Source organism: Petaurus breviceps, unplaced genomic scaffold (assembly GCF_028583685.1).
Source record: "Petaurus breviceps papuanus isolate PSGF00001 unplaced genomic scaffold, PetGlider_PUasm1.0 470, whole genome shotgun sequence".
Classification (NCBI taxonomy): Eukaryota; Metazoa; Chordata; class Mammalia; order Diprotodontia; family Petauridae; genus Petaurus; species Petaurus breviceps.
The window spans coordinates 872396-899057 of record NW_027186350.1 but is presented as its reverse complement, the minus strand read 5'-3'; the positions used below and the strand labels follow the sequence as shown (position 1 = coordinate 899057).

The following is a 26662-nucleotide window of genomic DNA, read 5'->3' as shown; positions in this document are numbered from 1 at the left end:
GAAGGAGCCGCGCGCGGACGTGGGAGCCCGGGGCCCAGGAGAAGGAGATGCGCAGGGACATGGCCTGCCTCAGTGTGGAGCTGAAGGGGCAGGAGCTGGTGGGGAAGAACCTGCCTCCGAAACGTGATGAGATTGCTCGTATGAAAAACGACTCTGAGAGACAGCGCGAGAGATGGAATCCAAGTATGACAAGAAGATGGAAATGCTTCCAGATGAGCTAGGTCTCCGGAGGACGGAGATCGGAGAGGCGGAGGAGAGGACGCACGGCCAGATCCACACCCTGATGGGGAACCACGAGAAGGCCTTCAGCGACAGCAAGAACTACCACAGCGGCATAACGCGGAGTAATCGCGTTCATCAGCCCCCAAGGACATGAAAAAGACGGAAGACCGCGTGGCAGAGGTGACGGTCCAGAGCAGGAAGCTGGCGGAGCCTCTGCAGAAGGCCCGACGCGGCTCCAGAGGGGATTAATGACCAATGAGCAAGATAGGCATGCCCTGGCCCGCACAAAAGCCCGTTTGGAAGTCACCAGGAAGGAACTGAAAGATCTGCAGTGGGCGCACGAGGTGTTGGAGCAGAGCGAGGTGATCTGTATTCCAAGTTCGCAAAGGCCAGCCAAGAAGTACAACAGAAAACTGGCCTCAAGAATCTGATCCCGGAGCTCGAGCTGATGATGCTCGCACACGTGATGGAGAGGAAGGGATGTGGGGCTGAACGAGATCCTCCCCGCCTCCAGCCTGGACCCTCAAGCCCCCTCGGTGGTCTCCCGAAAGCTGGAGGATGTTCTGGAATCTAAAAAGTGCGCCATCAAGGACCTGCAGTCCCGGGTCTGCAAGGCACACAAGGACTTGCTCCGAACCTATGAAGCCAAGCACGTTGCCTTTGGCATCCCCCTGGATGACACAGGGTTCAAGTCTGTGGAGGGTCGGTGGTGGGACAGAATCTGGGGCACGGCCTGCTGGGCTAGTGTCCACGCCAACGTAGCCTGGAGGGACCGTGGCCTCCCTTCCCAGCCACAGCTGCTAGTGGCGGAGGGGCTGAGGCCTGCTGAAGCCTTCAGAACTGCTTGCTCTTCCTCAAGCCCCTTGTGTCATCAGCAGATGAACAATTTTAACTTGTTTATGCCTCTTTGCCTTGCTCTGTCTCAAGGCTGCATTAAAGTGGGCCCCGTATAGGGGGGAAAAAGAACTTAAGTTCAGAGATTTAGAGCTGAGTTCAGTGTTAATCTTTTCCAAGTGAGAGAATGGAGAACCACAGAGATAAGGGGCAAGAACCAGGATCAGAACCCAGGACCTCTGACTCTGGATCTAGTTCTCCTTCCAAATCTTTACCACATTCCTGGGAGGCAGGTGGTACAAGTGCTTTTATTTCAATTTACAGATATGGAAACTGAGGTTTATAGAAATAACCTGATTTGCCCAAGGTCACATAGGTGGGTGGTAGAAGTCAGAACTTGAACCCAGGACATCTGACTCACTATCCATTGATTTTTCTTCTATTCCATACTTTCCATTCTTTCTCCACTTTACCTACTCAGCATTATTTTGAAGGGGAAATAATAAGTTATATAGACAGGCACACCAAGATTCTGGGGGCACCCTACTTAGTTGATAGTCAAGCATCTAGCTACAACCTGTCCCCTATCTACTTTTCCAGTTTTGTCTCCAAATTTCTCCAGCCAAATGGTCTCCTCAGCATCTACTTGAATATTCTTCTGTCCATACCTCTGCATCTGCTATCTCATCCAGCAGGATCCAGTTCTTTATTTAAATCCCACTCAACCTTCCAGCAGCTAGAAGTACAGTTGGTAGAGTACTGGACCTGGAGTCAGACCTGAGTTCAAATTTGACCTCAGACACTTACTAGGCAAGTCACTTAACCCCTCAGTTTGCCTCAGCTTCCTCATTTGTAAATGAACTGGAAAAGGAAATAACAATACAAAAAAATCCCTTAATAAAGGGATTTGTTCTGTAGAACTTGGACTAGGTCAAAAGGTAGCACCCAAGGACCTAGAAGGCCACAGGTTTGCCACCCCTGAAGTCCTTGACTGTCCCAATTAAAAAATGTCTCTCATTCTTTCAACAGACATTAATTAAAAGACCCATTAGTGCTCGAATTACACAGTGAAAAGATCACTGGGTTTAGAAATAGAACACGTGTTCAGATCCTGATTATATTGCTATATTGCTTACTAGCCAAGTGACCTGGGGTAAATAACTTCTCCAAATTTAGTCTTGCTTTGTGCATCTATAAAATGGAGTTGCAACACATGACTTGTGTGTGTGTATATATATGTAAATATATACATTCCATGTGCAAACACAACACACATATATATGCATGTATGTGCATACATAGATGTCTGTGTATATTTATAAGTGTTGTGTATATACATATCCACATCTAACCACATCTCTGTCCCAGTACTTGTTAAGTGTTTGGATTAGCCTCTCTCTCTACAAGTAGGAAAGGACTATTCTGACCATGGGCTCTTTTGGAAGGAGTGGGGGGAGCTTGTCTATGAGTCTATAATCAGTGGTTTTTATCCATGGATACATATTTCTAAAAATATATTTTGTTTTAAAATATTTTAACATTTTATTAAATACTATATTAGTACTTAAATATTTGTATCACATTATTTAAATTTTTAATATTTTCAAATATATATCTTTTTGAAATTTATTTTGATAATTACATTACAATATAACTGATTTCCTTAGTCCTATGTATTTTGTTTTATGCATTTTAAAAACATGATTCTCAGGGGCAGCTAGGTGGTGCAGTGAATAGAGCACCGGCCCTGGAATCAGGAGGACCTGAGTTCAAATCTGGCCTCAACACTTAACACAAAACTAGCTGTGTGACCTTGGGAAAGTCACTTAACCCCAATTGCCCTACCTTCCCCCCTCCAAAAAAGCAAAGCAAAACAAAACAAAACAAAAACCATGATTCTGAGGTGTCCATGAGCTTCACTAGCCTGTCAAAAAAAGACACAAAAAAGGTTAAGAAACCTCGGTCCATACGTTCTTCAATCTGCGACAGGACTAGACTCCTCTCTCCTCAAATTTCAGGATTATTCAAGAGATTTTTACTTCACTACAGGTACTGAGGGTGTTCCAGTTTATTTTCAACTTAAAATTCAGTAGCAGTAGCTCCCCTTGGATATGGTAGAAAAATCACTGCGAAAAATCAAGAGAGCGAGAAAACTAGAGACTAGACCACATATAGATTAGCTTAAGGAATTAGCCTGGAAAAGAGAACATAGAGGGGGATACGACAGCCATCTTTAAACAAATATCTGAAGACCTGTCATGTGGGAAAGATAGATTTCTCCTCCTTGGCCCCAGAAGGCAGAGCTAGGAACTAATAGTGGTGATAGTTAGAATTTATATAGCGCCTTACACATATCCTGTTTTATCCTTGCAGTCCTGAGAGGTGGTTACTATTGTTATTCCTATTTCACATATGAGGGAAACTGAGGCAGATTGCAGTGAAATGATGTGCCCATGATCGCACAGGCAGTATCTGAGGCCAGGTTTGAATTTAAGTCTTCTTACCTCCAGGTCCAATCCCCTGAGCTGCCTCTAGCTATAAGTGGCAGTTGGAAAGAGGCAAAGTTAGGTTTGAGGTAAGGAAGAACTTCCTAACAAGTAGAACTGTGCCAATGTAAAAGGGGCTGCTCCATCCACTGGAGGTCTGTTAGCAGAGACTAGAGGGTCATTTGTTAAGAATGTTTCATAAGGCATGCTTTTTTTTTTTTGAGGGGGGAAGGCAAGGCAATTGGGGTTAAGTGACTTGCCTAAGGTCACACAGCTAGTGAATGTGTCAAGTGTCTGAGGCCGGATATGAACTCAGGTCCTCCTGACTCCAAGGCCGGTGCTCTGTTCACTGTGCCACCTAGCTGCCCCATAGGACATGCTTCTTGAGACAGCAGTTAGACTGGACCTTGGAGATCCTTTCTTGTCTGCGGTTCTGAGAACACTATTTGTTGTGTTTTTTAGCCATAAACTTCTCTTTGTGGCCCCATTTGGGGTTTTCTTGGCAGAGATACTAGAGTGGTTTGCCATATCCTTCTCTAGCTCATTTTAGCATGACCCTCCCTCACTTAAATCCAATTCACTTGAAAGTTACGGCATCATTTTCCTGATGTCATTGGTCCTTTTTGAGAACAAAGGACAAACAGTAACAACAGATGAGGAAACTGAAACAAATGGGGTTAAGTGACTTGCCCAGGGTCACACATCTAGTGTCTGAGGTCACATTTGAACTCACAAAGAAGAGGCCTCCTGACTCCAGGCCCAGTACTCTATCCACTATGCTCTCTAGCCACTCCATTTATTATGTATGTTTGATATCACTTCACCAATTAGGTATTATTTTCTAACCTATGAAGATGAATAGATTGGATCACCCAATTTCTAAAGTATTCTTTCAGCTAAGTTTCCTTTTTCTTTTTCTGATCTCATAATTCTTAGGCTATATCCCCAATTTGCCTTCCTCGGTACTTTTTTCCTCCCTAAAACAGATTCAAATACCCTGACCCTTACTATACCATCACACAGGGCTGTTCTGGAGTCAGTTGGTACAGGCTCTCCAAATGGTTGTTAAATGTTCAGTGTGAGCATTCACACCTTGGAAATAATAAAATGCTACAAATAAGAGCTTGAATTATTGTTTTATTGATTGTCTAAACTTTAGAAAGTGACAGAAAATTTTAATCATGAAGATTAATCTGAAAAGTATGTGGTGAGTGTATTTTTTTTCTTGAGAGATGGTTGTTAAACATTTACCAACATATGTATGCCACACATACTTAAAATTAGAATTAGCCCTTCAAAGAATAGCACTTGGAATCACCTTAAAGGATATTTAGAACCAGATCTTCATTCTACAGATAAGGTTCCTATGGTAACAAAAGTAGGTGAATGACTAGACCAAGGTCACACACTTCATGCATGGCAAAGTTGAGGCTAGAACCTATTTCTCTGAGGGGGATAGGAGAATCAGAAAGAGCCTGATACAATCAAATGTAATTCTCTTTGCTCACAGTACTTCCAGCATAGTAAACAAAGAGATATAACTAAATGCCCTAATACCAATGCAGTCTCCTTCAAAATCGGTTGCAGGGGAAATGCCCAGCACTTGGTTCAAGCCCTGTACCTGATAGTTACTAGCTTTATGTCCTTGGATTAGTCATTTTCCTCTCCCATGCTCAGGTTCCTCCGTAAAATGAAGGGTTTGGGCTAGATCAGGAGTGAGGAATCTCTAAGGTCCTGTCCAGTGCTAAGAGTCTGAGACTTCAGCATTCTTCCAGCCCACTAGGATTGCTGCTGCTGCCTCTGGCTTTCTGGCTGAAGACAGACATTTCCTCCAAAGAAATGCCAGATATCTCATATGTTAGGGTCCCCAAGGGAGCCCTTCTTTGCATTGGGTCATCAGAACTCTGTCCCAGGGTGTTGATTAAGAATGGCACTTCTTTCTCCCCGGGCATCAGCATCTGGAGAGCATGCTTCCCAGAAGTAGAAGAAAGAAGGCCTGGCTGATCTCCAGGAACGAGCAAAGTGCCCTGAGGGGAAGAAATGCGCTTTTTTTTTTTTTTTCCTCTCACCCTCCTTCCCTTGGATCTCCATCGACATCAAGCCCCTCTCTTGGGCCTGCCTTCCCTGAGGGTGTGGAAGGTGGGGGAGAGGGGAAGGTATACAACCTGGGGGTGTTCTCTGGCTGGAGTATTGGTGCCTTTCAAACACCCAGGACCAGCAGGGAGCCCATGGTGGTAACTCACTATCCTTAAGGTTTCCTGGGGTTTCTGTTCCATCCCCACCCACACTCAAATGAATTTTCCCCAGATGGTGGAATTCCTCATTATAGCTTTGATGATGAGGATAGAAGCTGCTTCTTCCTGTCCTCTAAGGAGAGATTGCAAGATGTCGTTCCTGAGCACTTTTCATAAACCACTGAGACTGCACAGTCTTATAGGAGAGGCACCTGCTGGCCAAGAGGTCAGGAGAGGCCTGCTTACCTGTGGAAAATCCCATTTTCTTGTGGCACTTGGTAAATTCAATATTAAAATAGGTGACCAGGGCGTGGATGTAGTCATTGCGCTGAATCTGGAGGCAGAATGCGGATGTGAATGAGAGCTCTTCAGTCTTCACAGTGTAGATGTCCACCTCCTGCAGTGGGAGAGGAAAGAGAGTACAGGCCACTTACCCCCTTTCCCCCAGGGCTGCCGGAGTCACACGTGCACTCCATTGACTGCAGCTCCAGGGCTCAGGGAGTAAAAATGCAAACTTACTGTGACCAAGGTGGGAAGAAAAGAGAGGTAATGAGGTTAAAAAATGACATTTAACAAACCCAAGAACAATGGATTCAGGGTCATTATCATTGTAGCCAAGGCCTAGTCCAAGGATTCAACCTAATGTGGAGGTAACCCTGGCTTCCTCAGTGCCATCCCAGCACAGCCAAGCTCTGGCAGAGCCTGCCCAGCTGAAAAGGCCTCCCTTTACCCTGGTGTGACTGTAACCTGGTAAAGTAGAAAAGTGCTTTTGTGTGGGAGTCAGGAGAGTTGAGTTGAGTCCAGACAGTGACACTCCTCACCTGAAAACATGAGGGCATTGACTTAAAGCTGGCAGAGGCCTGAATTCAAATCCAGTCTCAAGCACTTACTAACTGCATAATCCTGGCCATCTCACTTGACTTTTCTGCCTCAGTTTCTTCACCTGTAAAATGGGGATAATACAGTCATCCCATCCACATCGTGGAGGCTAGGGACATGGCACCCCCATGATCTGGAAAATCCATGTGAAATTTTTTGGCCATCCCTTTGTGCCAGAGAAGTCTGAATTTTTATTTTTTTTCTTTTTCTTTTATGGGATATTTATAGGACCTTATAAAATTTGAGTTAAGTCATATGTTGTCTGCTTGCATTCACATATCATCTCTGAACTCAAAATTGGCTTCAGATAATTACTAGCTGTGTAACCCTGAGCAAGTTAATTAATCTCTGCTTTCATTTCTTCATCTGTGAAAGGCAGCACGTACCTCCCAGAGTTGTTGTGAGGATGAAATGAGAAAATATTTTAAAGCACTTGACAGACCTTAGAAAACTACAGAAATGTGATCTGTTGTTGTAGTAAGGGTAAAATGAGATTTTTGTAAAGCATTTTGCAAACCTTAAAGTGTGATAGTAATACAAATGCTCATTATTATTGTCGTTTTTGTTACTATTGTAAATAGAGAATGAGAGATTTGAAAAGTGCTTTATAATGCTTAATATGCTATACAAATGCTGGCTATTATTATTAGATGATCTCTATTGGGGGAAGCACTAGATTCATAGTCCTAGGAACTGAATTCTAATTCTGTTCTCTCATTAAACAAGTTGTGTGACCATGGACAAGTTCAGTGCTTTATCTCTCTAGGCTTCCGATCCTCATTTGTAAAATGTGAATAATAATACTAGCACTAACATCTTTCGCAGACACCTCCCCAATGTTCAGAGATTATCCTGAGTTTGTAAAGAATATGTAAAAAAAAAAAAAGTGGTTGGTTCTACCAAGCTTTAGCTTTAGCTTTAAGCCTGGTCATGGTTGATTTGTCAGTTGTCATTATTTTCCCTCCTAAAACCTCCCAGATTCCTACCTTCCCTATTATTGTAAAGGGCAACATCATCCTTCCAGTCCCTTAGGCTCACAACCTTGGAGTCATTCTGGATTCCTCACTATCTCTCATCCCCCATATTCAAGCAGTTGTCAAGGCAAATCAATATCACCTTTGCAACATCTCTCCAAATACACCCTCTTCTCTTAACAAACCCAAGAACAATGCCACCCCTCTGTAGAATGCAGACCCTTATCACCTCACATCTTGACTATTATGCTGGTGGGTCTGCCTGCCATAAGTCTCTCCCCACTCTAGTCCATCCTCTGTTCAGTCACTAAAGAGGTTTTCCTAAAGTGCAGGTCCAACCATGTTACCCCCTTCGTAGTAAATTCCAGTGATTTCCTGTTGCCTCCAGGAGCAAATACAAAATATTCTGTTTCACATTCAAAGCTCTTTAGAACTTAGTCCCTTTCTACCTCTTTTGTCTCCTTACACTTCACCCTCCACCAAGCACTCTTCAATTCAGCAACACTGACCTGGATGTTCCAGGAACAAGACGATCCATCTCTAGGCTCCAGGCATTTCCTCTGGCCGTCCCCCATGCCTGAAGCTCTCTCCTTCCTCTGCTCAGACTACAGGAAGCCTTCCCCAACCCTTCTTAATTCTACTGCCTTCCTTCTCTTTATCCAGTATACAGTGTGCTTGGTATATATTTGTTTGCATCTTTGCATTAAATTGCTAGCTCCTTGAGGGCAGGGAATGACTTTTGTCTCTTTTTTGTATCTCTAGTGCCTAGTACAGTGCCTGGCATGCAGTAGGCACTTAATAAATGTTTATTGAATCATTGTAGTAAAAGCCATTTTGGTCCTTTTTGAGAATGAAGGACAACAAACAACCAACTGATTGACTGATTATAGTAAAAATATTTCTGTAAAGTTTTGATCTATTTATCTTGTGGTCTGAGAACTTGTATCAATCATCTTCCTCCTTTTAGACAAGGAAATAATAATTTTTTATATAGCCTTAGGGCTATGAATTCTGCATTTTGTTAACATTGTACAGTTTTCAATTGGATAACCTCTGGATGCATCATTATCCAGTTTACTATGCCAAAAGAAATGAACAGGTGCTCATTCCTTTAAATGTGTTATTGACATTAGTTTTTGACAACCAAGTTCTTAACATTTATAACATCAGTTTTCTTCTTAATAGTCTTTCCTAGGTTCAATTTCCATTGGTTCAATTTTACTTCCAGCAAGTCATAGTGACATATACTTTTAATCCCTGCAACTAGGGGCTGCACACCTCTATTCCTAGCTATTTGGGACATGTTTTTGTAATTCCTGCTGTGCAGAAGGCTTGGCAAATCATTTAAGATTAGGCATTCTGACCTGCAGGAGGGCTGACTAGTCTGATGTTCAAACTAAGTCTGGCATCAATATGGTGAGCCCTTGAAAGAGGGGGACCACCAGGCTGCCTAAGGAGGAGTGGATTGACCCAAGTTAGAAAAATAGCAGATTAAAGCTTCCATGCCAATCAGTACTGGGATTAGGTTCATGGGTGGCAGCCACATTGCAGGCCTGGGAAAGATAGAGAGGTCTGGTCTCAAAAAACAAAAATAACTTTTTTAACCTGCATATTCAAATTAAAAAGCTACAGGTTTTATTTTTCCTTAGAAAATATTTAGACTTTTATACTTTTCAAATTAAAATAATATTTGTTATTATCAGATGCTTCCATGAAAAAAGTTGCTTTTTTAGTGGTGCCATATAACATGATGCCATCCATGTACATAATGTGATTAATATGATGCCTTGGTGTTTAGTAATTCCCCTCAGAGTTCCAGAACTTTGGGGGTTAAGTCCCCCAGGATGTGTAATAATAAACATGGCAAATGGAAGTTTCCAGTGGTCTGGAGAGTAGAGGAACAGGGGAGGTGATGGCAAGAAAATGGCCATGGTAGATTCTACATGGTACATTCTACAATGTAAAGCATAATTAGGGTTCATGTTGTGTAAAAAAATATGTGATGGTTTCTGTTAAGAAAGATAAAACCAGGTTTGTAACCAAAAGGAAGCTAGTAAAATACTCTGTTAGTTATTAATGCACCAGTGTAAAGTGTTTGAGCCAATAATTAAGGATCTTCACAAGGTCCATTGGTTTCCAGTTTTTCAAAAATGCTAGAGCTTCAATTAGGTAGCACAGTGGATAGAGTACAGGGTTTGGAATCATGAAGACTCATCTTCCTGGATTCACATCTGGCCTCAGACACTTACTAGCTGTGTGACCCTGGGCAAGTCACTTAGCCCTGTTTGCCTCTGCTTCCTCATCTGTAAAATGAGGAGAAGGAAATGGCAAACTGCTGGAGGATTTTTGCCAAGAAATCCTCAAATAGGGTCATGAAGAGTCGGACACAACTGAACAACAAGAGTTTCAATCACCTACTTTGACACCTTTGGGATATCTTCTGTTCTTCATTATACCACGTATCTTAAAACTTTAGTAGCTTCACTAAGTAACTTCCCTAAAACTTTCTGAATCCCCTACATTAATGGTAGGCAAGTTTTCTATTTTACATTTGATTCAAATTGTGTTTTCATTTTATTATATTTATATGGATTACCAAAAACTTTCTACATCTTTCTATATTCTTTGGGGGTGGGGAGGAAGGTTCTCATTCTCTTCTAATTTCTTTGCTTCTCAAGTCTCTTTGGCAAAGGAGAATCACCTTGTTCAATGCTGGTTGGCACTTTCTCTTCAATATATAGTCTTAGAGATTCGTCTCAAATACTATAGAGTTCAGGGACTTGCCTTAGGGTCACATGGCCAACGTGTCCGGTTCTCCTGGCTCCAGTGCCAGCTCTCTAACCACTATACAACACTTCTCCAAACTCAACAGTATATTTTTTGATTGATGATGAGTTATGTTCTTTGTGTTACTTTATCTCCTTGTTTATTATTTGTCACCTTTACCTTTTGGCTTTCACTTTTAATTTTGATTTTGACTAAGGGCATCAAGAATTTCTGATATACTTTTGTCTTCCAGATTCTACACCATGTTTCTTTTTCATTGCCTTTAACTGGGCAATACAGCATTCAAGTTTTCTAGTGTGTGTGCCAGCTAAATATTGATGTAGAGTTTTAATGTCTTCATGCTGGTATACTATCTTTTTTTTAAATTTTATTTCATTTTTAATGCAGAAGCATCTACTTTCTCTTTATCACTGAGCTGAGAATATCATTGACAAAAAGCACTATAAAGTCCTTGACTATAAATGGTAAGATTTATTTTTAATTTTGTTATGATGTAATATGGGCACACAGCAGAGTGGATAGAACATGCCCTGGAGTCGGGAAGATCTGAGTTCAAATATGACTTTAGTTGCTTGCCAGTTGTGTGACCCTGGCCAAATCATTTAACTTCTTTTTGCCTTAGTTTCCTCACCTGAAAAATGGAAATAATAATAGCACCTACCTCACAGGGTTTTTGTCAGAATAACGTGAGATAATTTTTGTAATGCACTTAGTATAGTGTCCAGAGCTTAATAAATGCTTCTTTTCTTCCCTCCTTTCTTCCGTCAACTCTTGTCTTTTTTATCAGAAATGCTTAAAAAACTTCTCTATTGCACTTAAAACCCATTATTACCCTATAAGATTATACTCAGCTTTTCAAGGTATGCTTCTGCTCAATTCACTTCGCATCAGTTCATGTAACTCTTTCTAGGTTATTTATGAAAGCATCCCGCCTGTCATTTCTTATAGCACAACAGTATTCCATCACAGTCATATACACCAATTTGTTCAGCTATTCTTGGTTGGAAACCTATCTCATTGTATTTATTCCAAGATCTCCTCTAGTCATTCTTCAAAGCCAACAGGTTTTGTGTGATCCTGATCCTTGGTACCTTAACTGCTTCTTTCTTGATGCTTGTAATAATTTCTTCTTTATCATGGGAACTCTGAATTTTGGCTCTAACATTCCTGGAACTTATTCTCTTTTAAGACAAAGGGTTAAGGAAACAAGAAGTCAACCATGCTATGTAGAAAGGATGCTGAAACTTAGAAGATCTGAATTAAAAATTATGGCTCTGCTATTAATTAGTTGTGAGTCCTTGACCAAAATAATTCACTTCTTTGGGCCTCAGTTTCCTCATATGTAAAATGTTGATATCAAACAACACAGTTTTCCAGATTCCATCCAGTTTAAACAAAATAAAAGTCCATGAAGCAACAGTTATTCATTTCAAAATTAAGTCTCCAATCCTTTCCCTGGAAAATCTCATCTTCTCCTATATTTGGGCAGCTTGCCCTATCTTTGCATAGATGGAGATATGACCTGGGAGGGCTATGGATCTTTCTAGATCTTACTCATTTCCTTGTCTTACCTAGAGAGCCAATCATATTTCTGTCATCTGTCAAGTAACTGGAACATGAATCACTATTATGAATGGGTTCTGGACAGGAGTTAAAAGAGTGTAAGGAATCACCACAACATATACTATTTCAACCATTCTGTAAAGCAATTTGGAACTATGGCCAAAGGGCTATAAAACCATGCAAAGCCTTTGACTGAGCAATACCACTGTTAGTTCTACATCCCAAAGAGATTTTTAAAAAAGGAAAAGGACCTTTTTGTACAAAAATATTTATAGCAGTTCTTTTAGAGGCAGCAAAGAATTAGTAATTGAAGGGATGTCCACTGGGGAACAGCTGAACAAATTGGTATGTATGATTGTGATGGAATGCTATTGTGCTATAAGAAATGACAGGCAGGATGCTTTCAGAAATACCTGGAAAGATGTACATGAACTGATACAAAGTTAAATGAGCAGAACCAGAAGGATATTATATGTAGTAATAACAATATTGTATGATGATCAACTGTGAATGACTTAGCTATTTTCACCAATACATTGATCCAAGACAATTCTGAAGGACTTATGATAAAAATGCTATCCATCTCCAGAGAAAGAACTGATGGAGTCTAAATGAAGATTGAAACAAACTTGTTTTTACTTAATTTGGGGGGAGGATTTGTGTCTGTGTTTTCTTTCACAACCTGACTAACATGGAAATATGCTGTGCATGACGACTCATGTATAACTAATATAAAAGTATTTGCTTTCTCAATGTGGGGGAGGAGAGAATTTGGAACTCAAAAAAATTTTTTAATGAATGTCAAAAATTGTTTTTATATGTAATTGGGGGAAACAAAAAGGGGGAATCACAACAGCAAAGATAAAGGTTCAGTAGTGGGGCAGGGATTTAATTTAAGGAGAAAAATATCTGAGTAACCTTTCAGCAGGTAAAGAGTGACAAGAATCAAGGATACTTTGACCTTCAGGGCACCAGTATTGAGCAGTATCTCATTAGAGATCCTAGATCAGAAAGTCACAGAGAGCAGTCCTGGTCTGCTCTGTGGTAACCCATTAAAAATGAACCCAAGCAGAGAAAAAACAAAGGTTCTAAAAGCAGTGGGGAAAAAAAGGATAGAATTTTCAGCTCCAAATGGGAAATGAAGAACTAATAGATAGAACAATTTCAGCAGGAAGTAGATAAAAATCAATTTTGCATGAGGAACAAATGTAATTGAAAGACTTCACAATGTACCATTCTTTTTAGGTGAATGATGCTCAGCAACTATTTGCTAACTCTAGTCAAAAAATAGGAAAAAAAAACTTAGAAGGGTCTTACAACACAGCAGGTAAGATTGAAGTTAGGCATAAGGAAGAACTTCCCACCCGTCAAGTGTGCCAAATATTAGGAACTGGTAACTGAAGGATCTGTGGACTTGCTATTCCTGGAACTCTTTAAGACTAAGCCAGGCAGCACTCCCAAAGAGATCAAAGAAAAGGGAAAACTGCTACGTGTACAAACACATTTAGAGCAGCTCTTTTTTGTGGTGGTAAAGAATTGGAACCTGAGGGAGTCTGCATCAACCGGGGAATGGCTGAGCAAATTATAGCATTTGAATGTAACAGGAAACCATTATACTATGGAAAATTATAAAGAGGATCATTTCAAAGAAACCTAGGAAGATCTGTAGGACTGATGATGCCCAGTGAAATGAGAAAAACAAGGAAAATAATTTGCACAATAAACAATAACAGCAATTTTGTAAAAATAAATGACTTAAGAACTCTTATCAACCATTATTCCAAAGATCGATAATGAAGAAGTTTATCTGCATCTTGACAGAAAGTGTGGGTCCAAGATGCAGAATGAGACACATTTGTGAACATAACCAATATGGGAGTCTGTTTTACTTGACTATGCAATTTTGTGAAGCACTGAGTGATACATAAAAATATCGATTCCCTTTCCCTTCTTTTTCCCTTCCTTATGTTCAGTCAATGCCCATGCTTGATAAATTCTTCTAAGTTCACAAATTTAGAATTGGAAAGAACCCTAGAAACTATCCAGCACAACCTGTATTTTACATATGAGGAAACTGAGGTTCAGAGTGTTGTAACAGCTAGATGTCTGACAGCTAGGTGCCATGGTGGATAGAGAGCTTGCCCAGGAGTCAGGAAGACTTGAGTTTAAATCTGGCCTCAGACACTAGTTGTATAACCTTGAGAAACTCACTCAACCTCTGGTTGCCTCAGTTTCCTCGTCTGTAAAATGATAGTAATAATAATAGAGGGTAAAAGGAGATAATATTAGCAAAGCACTATATAAACACTAGCCATTATGGTGCCTTGTCCAGGTTCTACAGGCCATAAGAAAGAGGTGAGATGCAAACTCAGCTTTCTTCTCTGTCATTCCCACCATCGTAGCCATAGTTCACCACCACTTCTCACCTGTCCAAACCATGGGGACTGGTCCCTTCCTCTACTTGCTCCCATCTCCAGTCTATCCTATAGTAGCTTCCAGAGTCACTTTTTTAATGGACACTCTGCCCAGAACTCATCAATGGCTCTCCTCTCTTGCTGGATAGTTGTCCAGCTCAACCACCATTGAAGGTTCTCTACAACCTGTTGCTTCTGTACATTGCCAATCTCCTCTTCCATCGATTCCCATACATAATTGCTATTCTATCTGAGTGAACTATTCAATGCTGCAGGAACATTAAATCTTAGATCTGCTATTTAATCCCTGTGTGACATTGGGAAAGTCTCTGGGCCTCCATGTAATCGACTGAAAATGATAAGGTTGGATGAGATCCTTTAGAATCTTTAGGGTACCTCTCCCCCTTTGAGCCAAGGATAATTCCTTTTTTTTTCTTTTTTCTGCTTTTTGGAGGGGGGAGGGCAGGGCAATTGGGATTAAGTGACTTGCCCAAGGTCACATGGCTAGTAAGTGTTAAGTGTCTGGAGCTGGATTTGAATTCAGGTCCTCCTGACTCCAGGGCCGGTGCTCTATTCACTGTGCCTCCTAGCCGCCCCTGACTGAGGATAATTCTATTTATGTGTTCTACTTCCATACCTTTGCTAATGCTTTTCATTTCTATTAGAATATCCCTCACATTGTCCTCACTGCTTTTCCATATGTCCTCTAGAAGAGTTAGTATTATGATATAGAGAGTTTTGGGTACCATGCAATGGAAAGAGCTCTGGACCTAGATTCAAGGATGATATTCCCTTTTTTCAGTCATGACCCATTTGGGGTTTTCTTAGCAAAAATACTGGAGTGGTTTGCCATTTCCTTCTCCAGTTCATTTTACAGATGAGGAAACTGAGGCAAACAGTGTTAAGTGACTTGCCCAGGGTCACACAGTTAGTATCTGAGGCCAGATTTGAACTGAGGTCTTCCTGACTCCAGGTGCAGTGCTCCTAGATGTGCCACCTAAATGCCCCAGATCCAAGGAACCTGGGCTCCTATCTTGTTTCTGCCACCTACCACTATCTGTGCAAACTGAACCAAGTCACTTCCTCTCCCTGTCCTCCTAATTTGTAAAATGAAGGGGTTGAAAGAGATGACTCTTAAGGCCTTTTTTGACTTTAAATCCTATGACCTTTCTTGGAATACAAAGATCTGAAGCAGAGCCAAGTTCCTTTGACTCCCAGGCCTCCTCCTGGGAGGAATAGGAACTTCTCCAGCCTCTCAGAAAACTTAGAACCTGTGCTGAGGGCAACCCCCAGGTGACTTCATGCTCCATCAGCATAAATTAAACAGAATGGCCTTGGCCTTTCTTGGCCTTCACTAAGTAATGTTACAAATGGATGTGTCCCAGCATGTCTGGTCAAAACACAGGCTTAATTATAATAAAGGTTAATGCACCAAAAACATTAATAGCATGAAAACATCAATTAAGGGTGTGTGAATAAGGGCAAATATTTCCCTAGCCCTTCAGGAAGACAAAAATTACTTAGCACATTACTGACAACTGAACAGGAGATCACTGGTGGTTTTAAACCTCCAAACAAACCAACTGATCCCTATCCTGTAGTAAACCAGTAAAGACAAAAATGGTGGCAGGTAGAGATAAGAAGAGAAAGGGAGGAAACACTTAATCATGGTCTTCAAATCTTATAATATAATCAGTTTTGGAAAATTTGGAGTAATATTTTAAAATCTCTACAAGTCTCTTTGATTTGGGTTGGTTAGAATGTCCTTGAATGTGCCTGGTTGAATTTACCTACTTCAGTGTAACCAAATGAGGAGATTTTTCGAATGCCTGTCTCACATAATGGAAGGACAGCTCTGGGTAGTACAGTCCACTGGATTTGGAGATGAAAGACCTAGGTTTAGATTCTGTCTCTGCTACTTATTTAGTGTAACCTTGGGCAAAGTCCCTTCACCAATCTGGGCCTGTTTCCTTATTTTCAAAATGGTGGTGGTGGCCAGAGGAGGGGGCATGAGGATGAACTAGGACTTGAAAGGACCCATATTTGAAACCTGATTCTGCTACTTAATACCTGTGTAATATTGGGAAAGTCTGTACATCGGTTTCCTGGACTCTTAAAATAAAGGGGTTGATTGAGATAATCTCCAAGGCCCCCGCCAGCCCTAAAATCCTATGATGGTGCCTAGGCTATTTCCTCAGGTGATCAGTCCAGGAAGATGCTGCCCTTTTATCTTTAAGTTTCTGAGGGCTGTTATTGCTGAATCACCAGAGATATCATAAAGAGTCTAAGTAACACTATTGCTGTTTTTTCATTCCTTTGTTGAAAGACAAAATCTTTATTGGTCTTTAAGTCATAGTTTAAAATTTTTAATTATGACATATACATTTTTGTATTGATTTATATTTAGTTTTATTTTTATATAGATGCTAGAATCATAGTCTTTTATCTAGAATGAACCTTCCCTCACTTTATAAATGAATGCCCAAAGTCAGGTAGGAAATGGCAAAGCCAGGATCAAGACCCATCTCTTCTGATGCCAATTCAGCACTCTTTGACCTCACCATTTGCCTGTTTAAATCAAAGAGCCTCATCACAGTTTGGCAGATAGCCAAGTTTTTCCAAGACTGTGCCAATGGAATTCAAGCCCTAGAAAGTTCTGCCAGGCTTTGAATATAGTCCCAGGGATGGAGTAACTGTCTATTGTCCAGGACCAGCCCTATTACATTTGGAGAAGCCCACCACCAGAGGACTTGCTACCAAGCGATTCATTTTGAAAGCCTCCACAACTCACGATACATATCCATGAAGGAAAGGCAGGCATTGGGCCTGTACAGATGGAGAGAACTCCTAAGTAGGGAAGTTCCATCTTGCTAAGTAAAAGGACACAAGTTTTGGTTATTAGAAGCTCTGTGTTTGGGCCCTAGTTCTGTCACTTACTATCATTTAGGTAAATCATTTCACCTGATCTAAGCTTAGATTTCCTCACCTGTAAAATTGTGATAATGATCTTTTACCTCACAGAATAGTTGTATAGCTCAACCGTGACAATGTGTGTGAAGTGCTACATAAATGGGAGTTGTTATTATCAATCTAAATGATTTGCATCATGGGAGGATTTGTGGTTGTTTTTTCCTGAAAGTCTTTTTTTAACTCCCCTCCTCCCACTGAAGCAAATCTGTGATTTCATTGTTGAAGAGAATTTCAAGTGAGAAAGATTCCTCTTTCCTCTACCAGTATAGACCTGCAACTAATGATCTTAAATTGTGGGTTCTTAACTTTGGGGGGCAATATACCCTCCTTTAGAAATCCAATGAAGCCTGAGGACTAAGAATACTGCTTTTAAACAGTTAGATACAGAAAATTATAAAAGAAAGTAAAATATATTGAAATACAGTTACCACTACATTAAGAAACATTCACAAACCCTCCCCCCCGAAAATGTATCCACAGACCCACTGGGTCTGTTAAGAGCCCTTGTCTTAGAGAATTATCTGAAGCAGTGAGAAATTAAATGACTGATCAAGGTCACAAAGCTAGACTAGTGAGCCAGTGGATGTGCCTGGGCCCAAACCTTCATGACTCTTAGACCAGCTAGCTCTTTACTTTACCATGACACCTTTCACACTGGGTTTAATAATCCAAAGAAAATACGAGTTCCCACTAACCTGAGAAAGAAACAACTAAATTGACTGAGTAGTACATTTCTAGGACATTGACCACTCATCCTTAAGGCCCTATCACCTTTTTTTATCTCAAGTACCTCTGAGAAGTCTTCAAATTATCCCACTTGTCTCTTTGTGCTACATTTTAAGAAGGAAGTGGGACTTCTGCAAGAGACTTGGATGTAACATCTGCAGTTCAGCAATAAGAAGGATTAATTAGAAGGATTGGTTTAAGAGAACGCTAACTCTTCTTTACCTCCAGAGAGGCCTGAACCAGAGAAAATAGGCTTTATTTATACCAAGAGTTATTTGGCATGAATATGAAAAACTTTATGAGAGTGAGAAATATTTATTTCCTATCCAAATTCTAGGATTAAAATAAATTCTAAAACTGATTAAGTTATAATTTAATTAATTAACAGAATAATTTGTAAGCACTTAAAAAAGAAAGAATCACTATAAACTGATAGGGATTTATCAAGAACAAATAGATATGAGATGTACTACATAATTCCAGGAGTCACTCTGCCTTTGAGATTCTATGAGGGCTACCAAGGAAAAAGTATAGGATATCTCTGCCTGGAGACTTTTTACAACAACAATTATTATAATTAATAATAATTTCTCTCTACCTGGACTGGATTGAGGGACAGGAGTATTATAACATCTATTTCAGTTTTCCCCTGTTTGGGAAATCTTTGAACTCTTCCCCCTCCAAGAAGCAGGAATGTTCTCTTTACTTAATGTGATGTCTATCCAATGACAATCTACTTGTGACTTGACCCAAGTTCTCAAAGACAAACATAAATCTCCAGAGACGTAGTATAGTAGTATAGTGTAGTATAGTGAGCAAAACCACTGGCCTGGGAGTCAAGAGACTTGGTGGCAGATTCTAGCTTAATTACACAGTTGCTTTGTGACCTTAGACATTTTACCTGTCCTGGCCTCAGTTTCCTCACTGGGACTAGATGATCTTTAGTACTGACCTCCAACCCCACCCTCACCTACTTTTAGCATTCTTTGGTTCTAAGTTGTTCCAAGTGCCTCTAATATGACTCATTTTGCTCTAGTTTAGAGACACCTTGGTAAACCTAACTTAGTCCTACCATTGACCCTTTTAGAGAAACCAAGAATGTCAGTGTTGGTAGGATCCTCAAAGATCACGTAGTCCAACCAATGCTTAAGCATGAATCTCCTCTGCAATAGAGCAAACACCTCCTCATCCAACCTTCATGGGAAGACCTATAGATGGGGAGTGCTGAAGACAACTTCTATTACTCTCAAGAACTGATTTGTTAAATTTTCAGTGTTAAGTATCTATACCTCAGAAATCAAGACACCCTACAAATTAGGGTTCAATTTATTGTCTTGTTGATTGCCTAGACTTAACTGGGGGATAAAAGTGCAAATAATGCAGATTACACTTAAAAGTGTGCTGTGGCTACTTTTTTGTTTTCTGGAGTTCCAGTTATTAGATATTTACCAGCTGCCTTCAGGAATGAAGAGCTCCCTACCCCTCTCCCTCCCTGACTCCCAGAAACCCATTGTACTTTTGGATTCTTCGAATTACTGCAATGTTCTTCAATACATCAAGCTGATATCTGTCTCGGCAATTTATTCCAACTGTGCATAGTTCTACCCTCTGAAACCAAATAGATAAAGTAGAATCCCTCTTCCACATGGCATTCTTTCCTCCCCTTGTGCCTCCCCAAGAAACCCCCAGGCCCACCACACCATCATGGAGTATGATTCTCAACAAACTGGAAAAAGCAATTCTGCTCACTCCTTCTTTGATAGAAATGCTTCCTGGCTCATCAGTCATTAACAGCAAGGGAGTCTGGAAACATATTGAGCATCAGAACTCCAGAACAGCTATATCCCAAAACACTCAAAGCATGGCACAGCCCCCTGTTATCACTCAGAGGCTAGGCACAAAGTCAGCATAAAATAAATACTGGTCAATTGTTTGAGGCATTGGGTTATAGTGCTAGATGTGGAATCAGAAAGACAAAGATTAAATCCAATTTCTGCTACTGTGTGACGCCAGGCAAATCAATTCAGCTCTCTAGGGCTCAGCTCTCTGAGCTGTAAAGTGAAGGGGGTGGACTAGGTCATCTCTAAATTCTTTTTTTTTTATCTCAAGGTCTTATAATTCTAAAGTGCCAAGAATAATCCACTATAATTTATAGAGTTGAGGATAACTTGAGGATTTAGGAAACTAGGGTCATTTGGAGAGCTGGGCTCTGAACATGTTTCTTTTCTTTTTCTGTCCAGATGGCCCACTCAAGGCCCAACCCTGAGGTCTTAGCTCCTCAAATCAAACTCCCTTTCCAGGATAGCATAGATGTATCCCTAAGACAATTCTAGCCCAATCAGTACATTTATGAGTTACCAGACCTTTATTAAACAGGCATTGGTCACCACTTGCTTTGGGTCGACAATGTCCACCAGGGGTTCTCTCATGGCGACGTCCCGGATACAGGTCATGTCAAAGCCGTACACGTTCTCCCACCCTGTTGGAGCAGAGAGAGATATCAGAGGTGAGGTAGCCTGGCAGCAGGATTGGGAGCTTGGTTTCCTTTTTCTGACTAGCCAGAAGTGTAAGCAGTATATATACAAGTTTACTACAAGTTTTACTACAAGTGATCCAGAGAGGGTATAGAGTTTCCTAATTCAATGAGCAACCAATGAGCATGCATTAAGCACCTACTGTGTTCTAGGCATGGTGCTAAGCCCTATGGATATAAATAAAGGGGAAGTTCTCAAGGACCTTACAAACTAATGGGGGAGAAAGCATGCTAACAACTGGGTACAAACAAGGTATGTGCAGGGTAAATTTAGGACAGTCTCAGATTAAGGACTGGGAAAGTCTTCTGGCATAAGTTGGGATTTAACTGAGACTTGAAGGAAGATAGAGAAAACAGGAGGAGGAGGAAAAGCATGTTAGATTTGGAGGACGGCTGACAAACATGCTCAACTGGGAGATGGAGCTCCACGTTCGAGGAGCGGCAAGGTCAGTGTCACTTAACCTAAAGTACATGGAGGGCAGGCAGTAAGGTATAAGAAGGCAGGAAAGATAAGGGGCCAAGTGATGAAGGGCTTTAAAAGCCAAAGCAATGCTTCAACCTACACCTTCTACACTCTAGCTGAGAGTGGTTTCCTCAAGGTCCCCATGTATACCCTGATCACAGAGGATCCATCATATGAGAGAAAGAGGGGGGCTCTTGGAATAAAATCAATTGGGTTCGAGTTCAGGCTCCATCATTGTGTGATCACATATAAATCACTTTCCTCAACTACCAAATGGGGTAATTATAGTAGTTCTATAGGACTGTTGTAAAGAAAATCCCTTAGAAGTCTCGAGGTCCTATAAAAATGAGTGTAAGAAAAGTCACTTCACCTGTAAGAGCCTCAAGTCCTTTATTTGAAAAATGGGAGTAATGATACTGAATCTCACAGAGTTGTGAAGATGAAATAAATGAGCAAAACTGATGGATGTGTATGTAGAAGGCACCATAAGAATGTAAGGCATCATTGCCATTCCTACCTCCAAACTTTTGTTCATGCTGTTTCCCTTGCCTAAATTCCCACCCCCACATCCTTCATTCTCTGTAAATCCTATGCATACTCCAGAGCCTATATGCTCCATGGAGCCTTTCTCAACTTCCATGGCAAGGGATTTTTTTTTATTCAACTCAACAAAATAAAATACCTGTTATGTACAAAGTGTTGTGTTGGAGTTCTATTGATACAAAGACAAAGTAGTCCATGTGCACCAGGAGCTTGCGTTCTATGGATAGGGGGAGACAAAATGTACAATGTAGAGGTACCCCTTCAACAGGTAAATAAATGCAATGTAATTTGAGGACAACAATGGGGGAGGAGGGGACAACAACAGGGACTGGGAAAAGTTTAGTGTAGTAAGTGGCATCTGAGTAGAGCCTTAAAGTAAGGTAAAAATTCTAAGAAGTAGCTTTCAAGCCTGAATGACAGCCTGTACTAAGAAAAACAGGAGATGGAGTGCCAAGGAACAGCTATTAGGTTGGCTGCAGGAAAGGAATAATATGAAATAAATCTGGGAAGAGCTTGGAACCAGATTGGGGGGTGGGGTGGAGACTTTGAATGCTGGACAAAGGACTTTGATTTTTATCCTAAAAAGAACTGAATATTTTTGAGCAGGGGAGCAATTGGGTCTGATCTGTGCCTTAGGAAGATTATTCTGGAAGTTGGGTAGGAGATGCACTAGAGAAGGGATGAATCAAAAGGAAGGAAGAAGACTACAGAGGAAAGAGGCTGATACAATACAATGATCAACTTTACTAGCAAGTGGTAATTGAACACTTACTGTGTTACAGGCACAGTTCTAGGCTCTAGAGTTAAAAAGAAAAGCCAAACAACCCTGCCTTCAAGGAATTTGCATTCTAAAAGGGCAAAACCATGTGTATATATCTAAGCATATACAAAACCCATTTAAAGCAGATATGTTAACATTAGAGAAGAAACCAATAGCAAACATGGTAACCAACAGAAGCTTAATAAAAAAAAAGAGTCACTTAATTAGGATTACAAAAAGGTAGAGATGAGGAGGGAGAGATTTCCAGGCATGGGGGACAGTCAGTACCAAGACACACAGAAGGGATTGACTTAAGTCAGGGAAATTGCTTAGTAGGCTACTCCAAGAGTCTAGAAGATATGATAAAGATTTAAACTGGGATGTGAGTATAAGGCAGCTAGGATAGAGTGCCAAGCCTAGAGTCAGGAAGACTCATCTTTCTGAATTCAAATCAGACTTTGACTAGCTGTGTGACCCTGGGCAAGTCATTTAACTGTTTGCCTCAGTTTCCTTATCTGCAAAATGAGCTGGAGTAGGAAATGGCTAACCATTTCCAGCATCTTAGCCAAGAAAACCCCAAATGGGGTCACAAAGAATCACATGCCACTGAACAATAAATACAGAGAAGGAGGTGTATGCTAATGATGTTGTGGAAACAGAAATGACAAAATATAAGAGCTAATTAGATTTGTGGGGTGGATGAGAGTGAGACATCAAGGAGAACACCAAAGTTGCAAACCTGAGCGACTCAAAGAACAGTAGTGCCCTTGATGGTCATGGGACAGTTTTGAAGAGGGGTGGGTAGGAGGGGAATCTAATGTTTTGACACGTTAAGTGTGAGAGATCTATATCCAATTCAAAATATGCAGTAAGTGATTGTGAATGTAGGACTGTGCCATAGAAGAGAGATGGGTCTGGATGTATAGATATAGGAATCATCTGTGTGGAGGTAGCCAAACCCCCAATGGGGTCACCAAGAGCAAGAGTACAAAGAGAAGGCTTGTCCCATTTGTTCTGACTCTTCTGTGCAATGTGACTAATGTGAAATATGTTTAATAAGAATGTACATGTAGGGCCTATATCAGATTGCACGCCATCTTGGTGAAGAGGGAGGGGGAGAAAATTTAAAACTCATAGAAGTGAATATTGAAAACTAAAAATTAATTAGTTTATTCTTTTTAAGAATATAAAGAGGAAAAAGGACAGGAGAAAGAAGGGGACCCAGGATACAGTCTGATTGTATGCTTGAAGTTAGTCATTGTGACACGGATGATGACCCAGCAAAGGAGATGAGGAGAGCCAGACAGGAGGAGAAATAAGAGAGCAGTGTTGCAGAAATCCAGAGAGGAGAGAGTATTCAGAAGACTGGGGTGAAGAGGGTGGGGGGAGGGAAGGGCTCATCAATTAAGGATTCCTTAAAGGCTTGCCTTGCTTCAGTGAGCTCCTGGTTGAGATTAAATTATATAAATATCTAATGGCCCCAGTCACAATAGTTTCATTACTCCCTTCAGCTTTCTACAGCAGCAGAGGAGGCAGATGGTGAAAGCAAGCAAAGCACGGAGTTTGCTAAGGCATCAGCAAGGTTAGAACAAAGACGTCAGGGAGTCCATAGTAGAGGAGAAAGTTGAGTGATATTGGTTCACTGAGATGAAGAATAGGTTTAGGGAGAGGTGGCATGATAGAGATTCTGATCAGAACAAGGGATGTCAGAGTTCTTGCTTGATCATGGACACCAGTGGGTGATGGTAGGATCAAGATGGCACCATCCCTCTCTGTAGTTGGGGGTGAATTGAAGGAGGAAGCCATGAAGATTGGGTAGACTGAGGAACCAGAAGGTTGGAGGATTTTAGGGAACATGAATATGTATGTCTAAGTTTCCTAATATTAGGGCATGCATTGAGGTAGACAGGAAGATTGTGAGTCAGACAGAAAAAAGGGAAGGAGAATATCTTGGGGGTCAGTAGATAATAGCTTCTGGGATCTGAACTGGGAGATATATTTAGATAGCATGAACCTCAAAGGAGAAGAGGTTGATGAATGATAGCAATAGTGCAACAATCTGAAAATAGTAATGGGAAGATGAGATCACTAAGAGAAAATACAGAGAGAAGGGCCCAGGACAGTCTTTATCAGTGCCCATGTGAAGGGTACAGGAGCAGATCCAGTAAGAGAGACTGAGAAGTAGTCATGTATGTAGAAAGTGAACCTGGAAAGAACAATATCACAGATGCCAAAGGAGGAGAGGGGTATCCAGAAGGAGGGATTGACTGACAATGCCAAAAAGCTGTACAAAGGTCAAATAGGATGAAGACAGAGAAAAATAAACTTAGAAGGTATGAAGTCAGTGGTAAACTTGAGAGAACAGTTTCATTTGATTGGTGGGTCCAGAAGCCAGATTGCAAGAGGTTGGGAAGTGAGTAGTGGGAGGTGAAGAAGTGAAAACAGCAAGCTTAGATGACTTTTTTTTTTTAGTTTGGCAATGAAAGGAAGAAACAATGTAATGTGACAGTTTGAAGGAATGATAGGCCCTAGTGAAGGTTATTTTAAGGGTGAAGGAGTCCTGAAATATTTTCAGGCGGCAGATGACAGTGGGTAAAGAACTGGCAGATAAGGAGAAATTGAAGAGAAGGGGGTGTGTGTGACAGAGAGATGGGGGGTAGAGAGAAAGAGAGAGTGGGGGGGAGAGGGAGAGAAGGAAAGAGGGAGTGAGAGGGAGAAGAAGAAGGAGAGGGAGAGGGAAAGAAAGAAGGAATGACTGAAGGCAAAGGACCCAAAGAAGACAGAAGGTTATGTGGTCAAAGGTACAAGAAGGGAGCTTGCCATAGACAAGAAGGAACACTTTTCTGTCTGAGGCTAAAACAAAGTAGAGAATGGGCATCAATCTGGAGGGGCTTTGAGATGTAGGTTAGGAAAGAAAAGAGAGAGCACACAGCAAAGTAGGAGGCAAAGTCTTCGCCTTAAAGTGAGGGGAACTTGAGAGAAGAAGTCTGGAAAAGCAATGGAAGGAAATGTAATAGAAAGGATTGCCATGCAACAGTGATAGCCCAGCTTAGATTAGCTAAATGAATTTACAGGGGACCTATTTGGTATAGTTGTGTGAATTTTTTTCCATCCACATTCAGCTGTCTCAGTAGGGATGAGTTTTGACAGTTGTGAGTGGCAGTTGGAACCAAGAAATTCAAGAGTAGAGAACAGGATATAGTTGCACTGGTCAGCAATGGGGTCAATACTGAAAAGAAGAAAGTAAGGCAAGAGTGGGGGCTGATTGGAAGAAGAGGGAGAGGTAGAGCCATTAGCGTCAAATATCAGGGCGAAAGTTTAATCTTAAAGTTTCACCCTCTTCCAGAAGCCTTTCCCAATCTCCCCAAATGCTAGGCCCATCCCTCTATTGATTATCTCCAATTTATCCTGTATATACCTTGCTTGTACATAGCTTTTGGCATGTTGTTTCCTATTTTAAACTATGAGCATTTGTCTTTTGTCTTTATTTGCATCCCCAGTACATAACACAGTGCTGACATATATAGTGGGCACTTAATAAATGCAAATTGTCTAATTTACTAACTGAATGTGACAGAGGAAGAGATGGAAAGCTATAAGGACACTTTATAAGGATATGAAACGGTGATAGTCTAAGAGAGGAACTGCTAAATTCTGGGTCACAGAGGTAGCACAACTATAGATGATATTCTAGAGCTTGTGGGTAGCCACAGTGAAGTGAAATAGAGGTCATGGGCTCTGAGTAGATCAATGAACTAAGAAGCCAGAGTTTTTAAGGTAACATTATCAATTATTTATTAATATTAATTATTAATGAATTGAATCCCTAGGTCATATTCTTTTCCATCTTCTCCAGCAAAAATTGCCCCCAGAATGATTCACCATCATCCCCATTAGTCTTCAGTCTCTCCCTGTATACTAGTTCTTTCCCTGTTGCCTACAAAAAAAGTAAAGTAAAAGTAAAGTAAGAAAATTACTTTTTAGGTCCTCCCAGACAATCTACTTATTGTCCTATATTTCTTTTCCACTTCTCAGTTAAGCCTCTAGAAAAAAGCATCAGTTCTTACTACATTCACTTCCTTTCTTCTCACTCTTATCTACACTGCAGTCTGGCTACCAACTTTGTCACTGAATCTCTTAATTTCCAAATCTAATGGCTATTTATCAATATGTATATACACATTTTGTCTCCTCTCCCTAGATCAGAAATTCTCCTGAGTCCCCCCAAGATCTTTTCAAGAGGTCTATGAGGCTAGAACTATGTATGTGTGTGT

At 40.9% G+C, this 26662-nt stretch overlaps 1 protein-coding gene and 1 pseudogene across 1 annotated transcript in view; one reads left to right on the top strand and one right to left on the bottom strand.

The window, feature by feature from the left end:
• PRMT8 (protein arginine methyltransferase 8) overlaps nt 1–26662 on the bottom strand; it is a 114503-nt gene that overhangs the window by 17628 nt on the left and 70213 nt on the right. Inside the window, exons 6-7 of the mRNA XM_069101433.1 lie at nt 20453–20568; nt 6023–6173 (exon numbers count right to left, since the gene is read on the bottom strand). Of these exons, the coding sequence (XP_068957534.1) occupies nt 6023–6173; nt 20453–20568 (267 nt within the window). The remainder of the gene's footprint in view (nt 1–6022; nt 6174–20452; nt 20569–26662) is intronic.
• LOC138171859 (dynein regulatory complex subunit 4 pseudogene) lies at nt 48–1175 on the top strand (annotated as a pseudogene).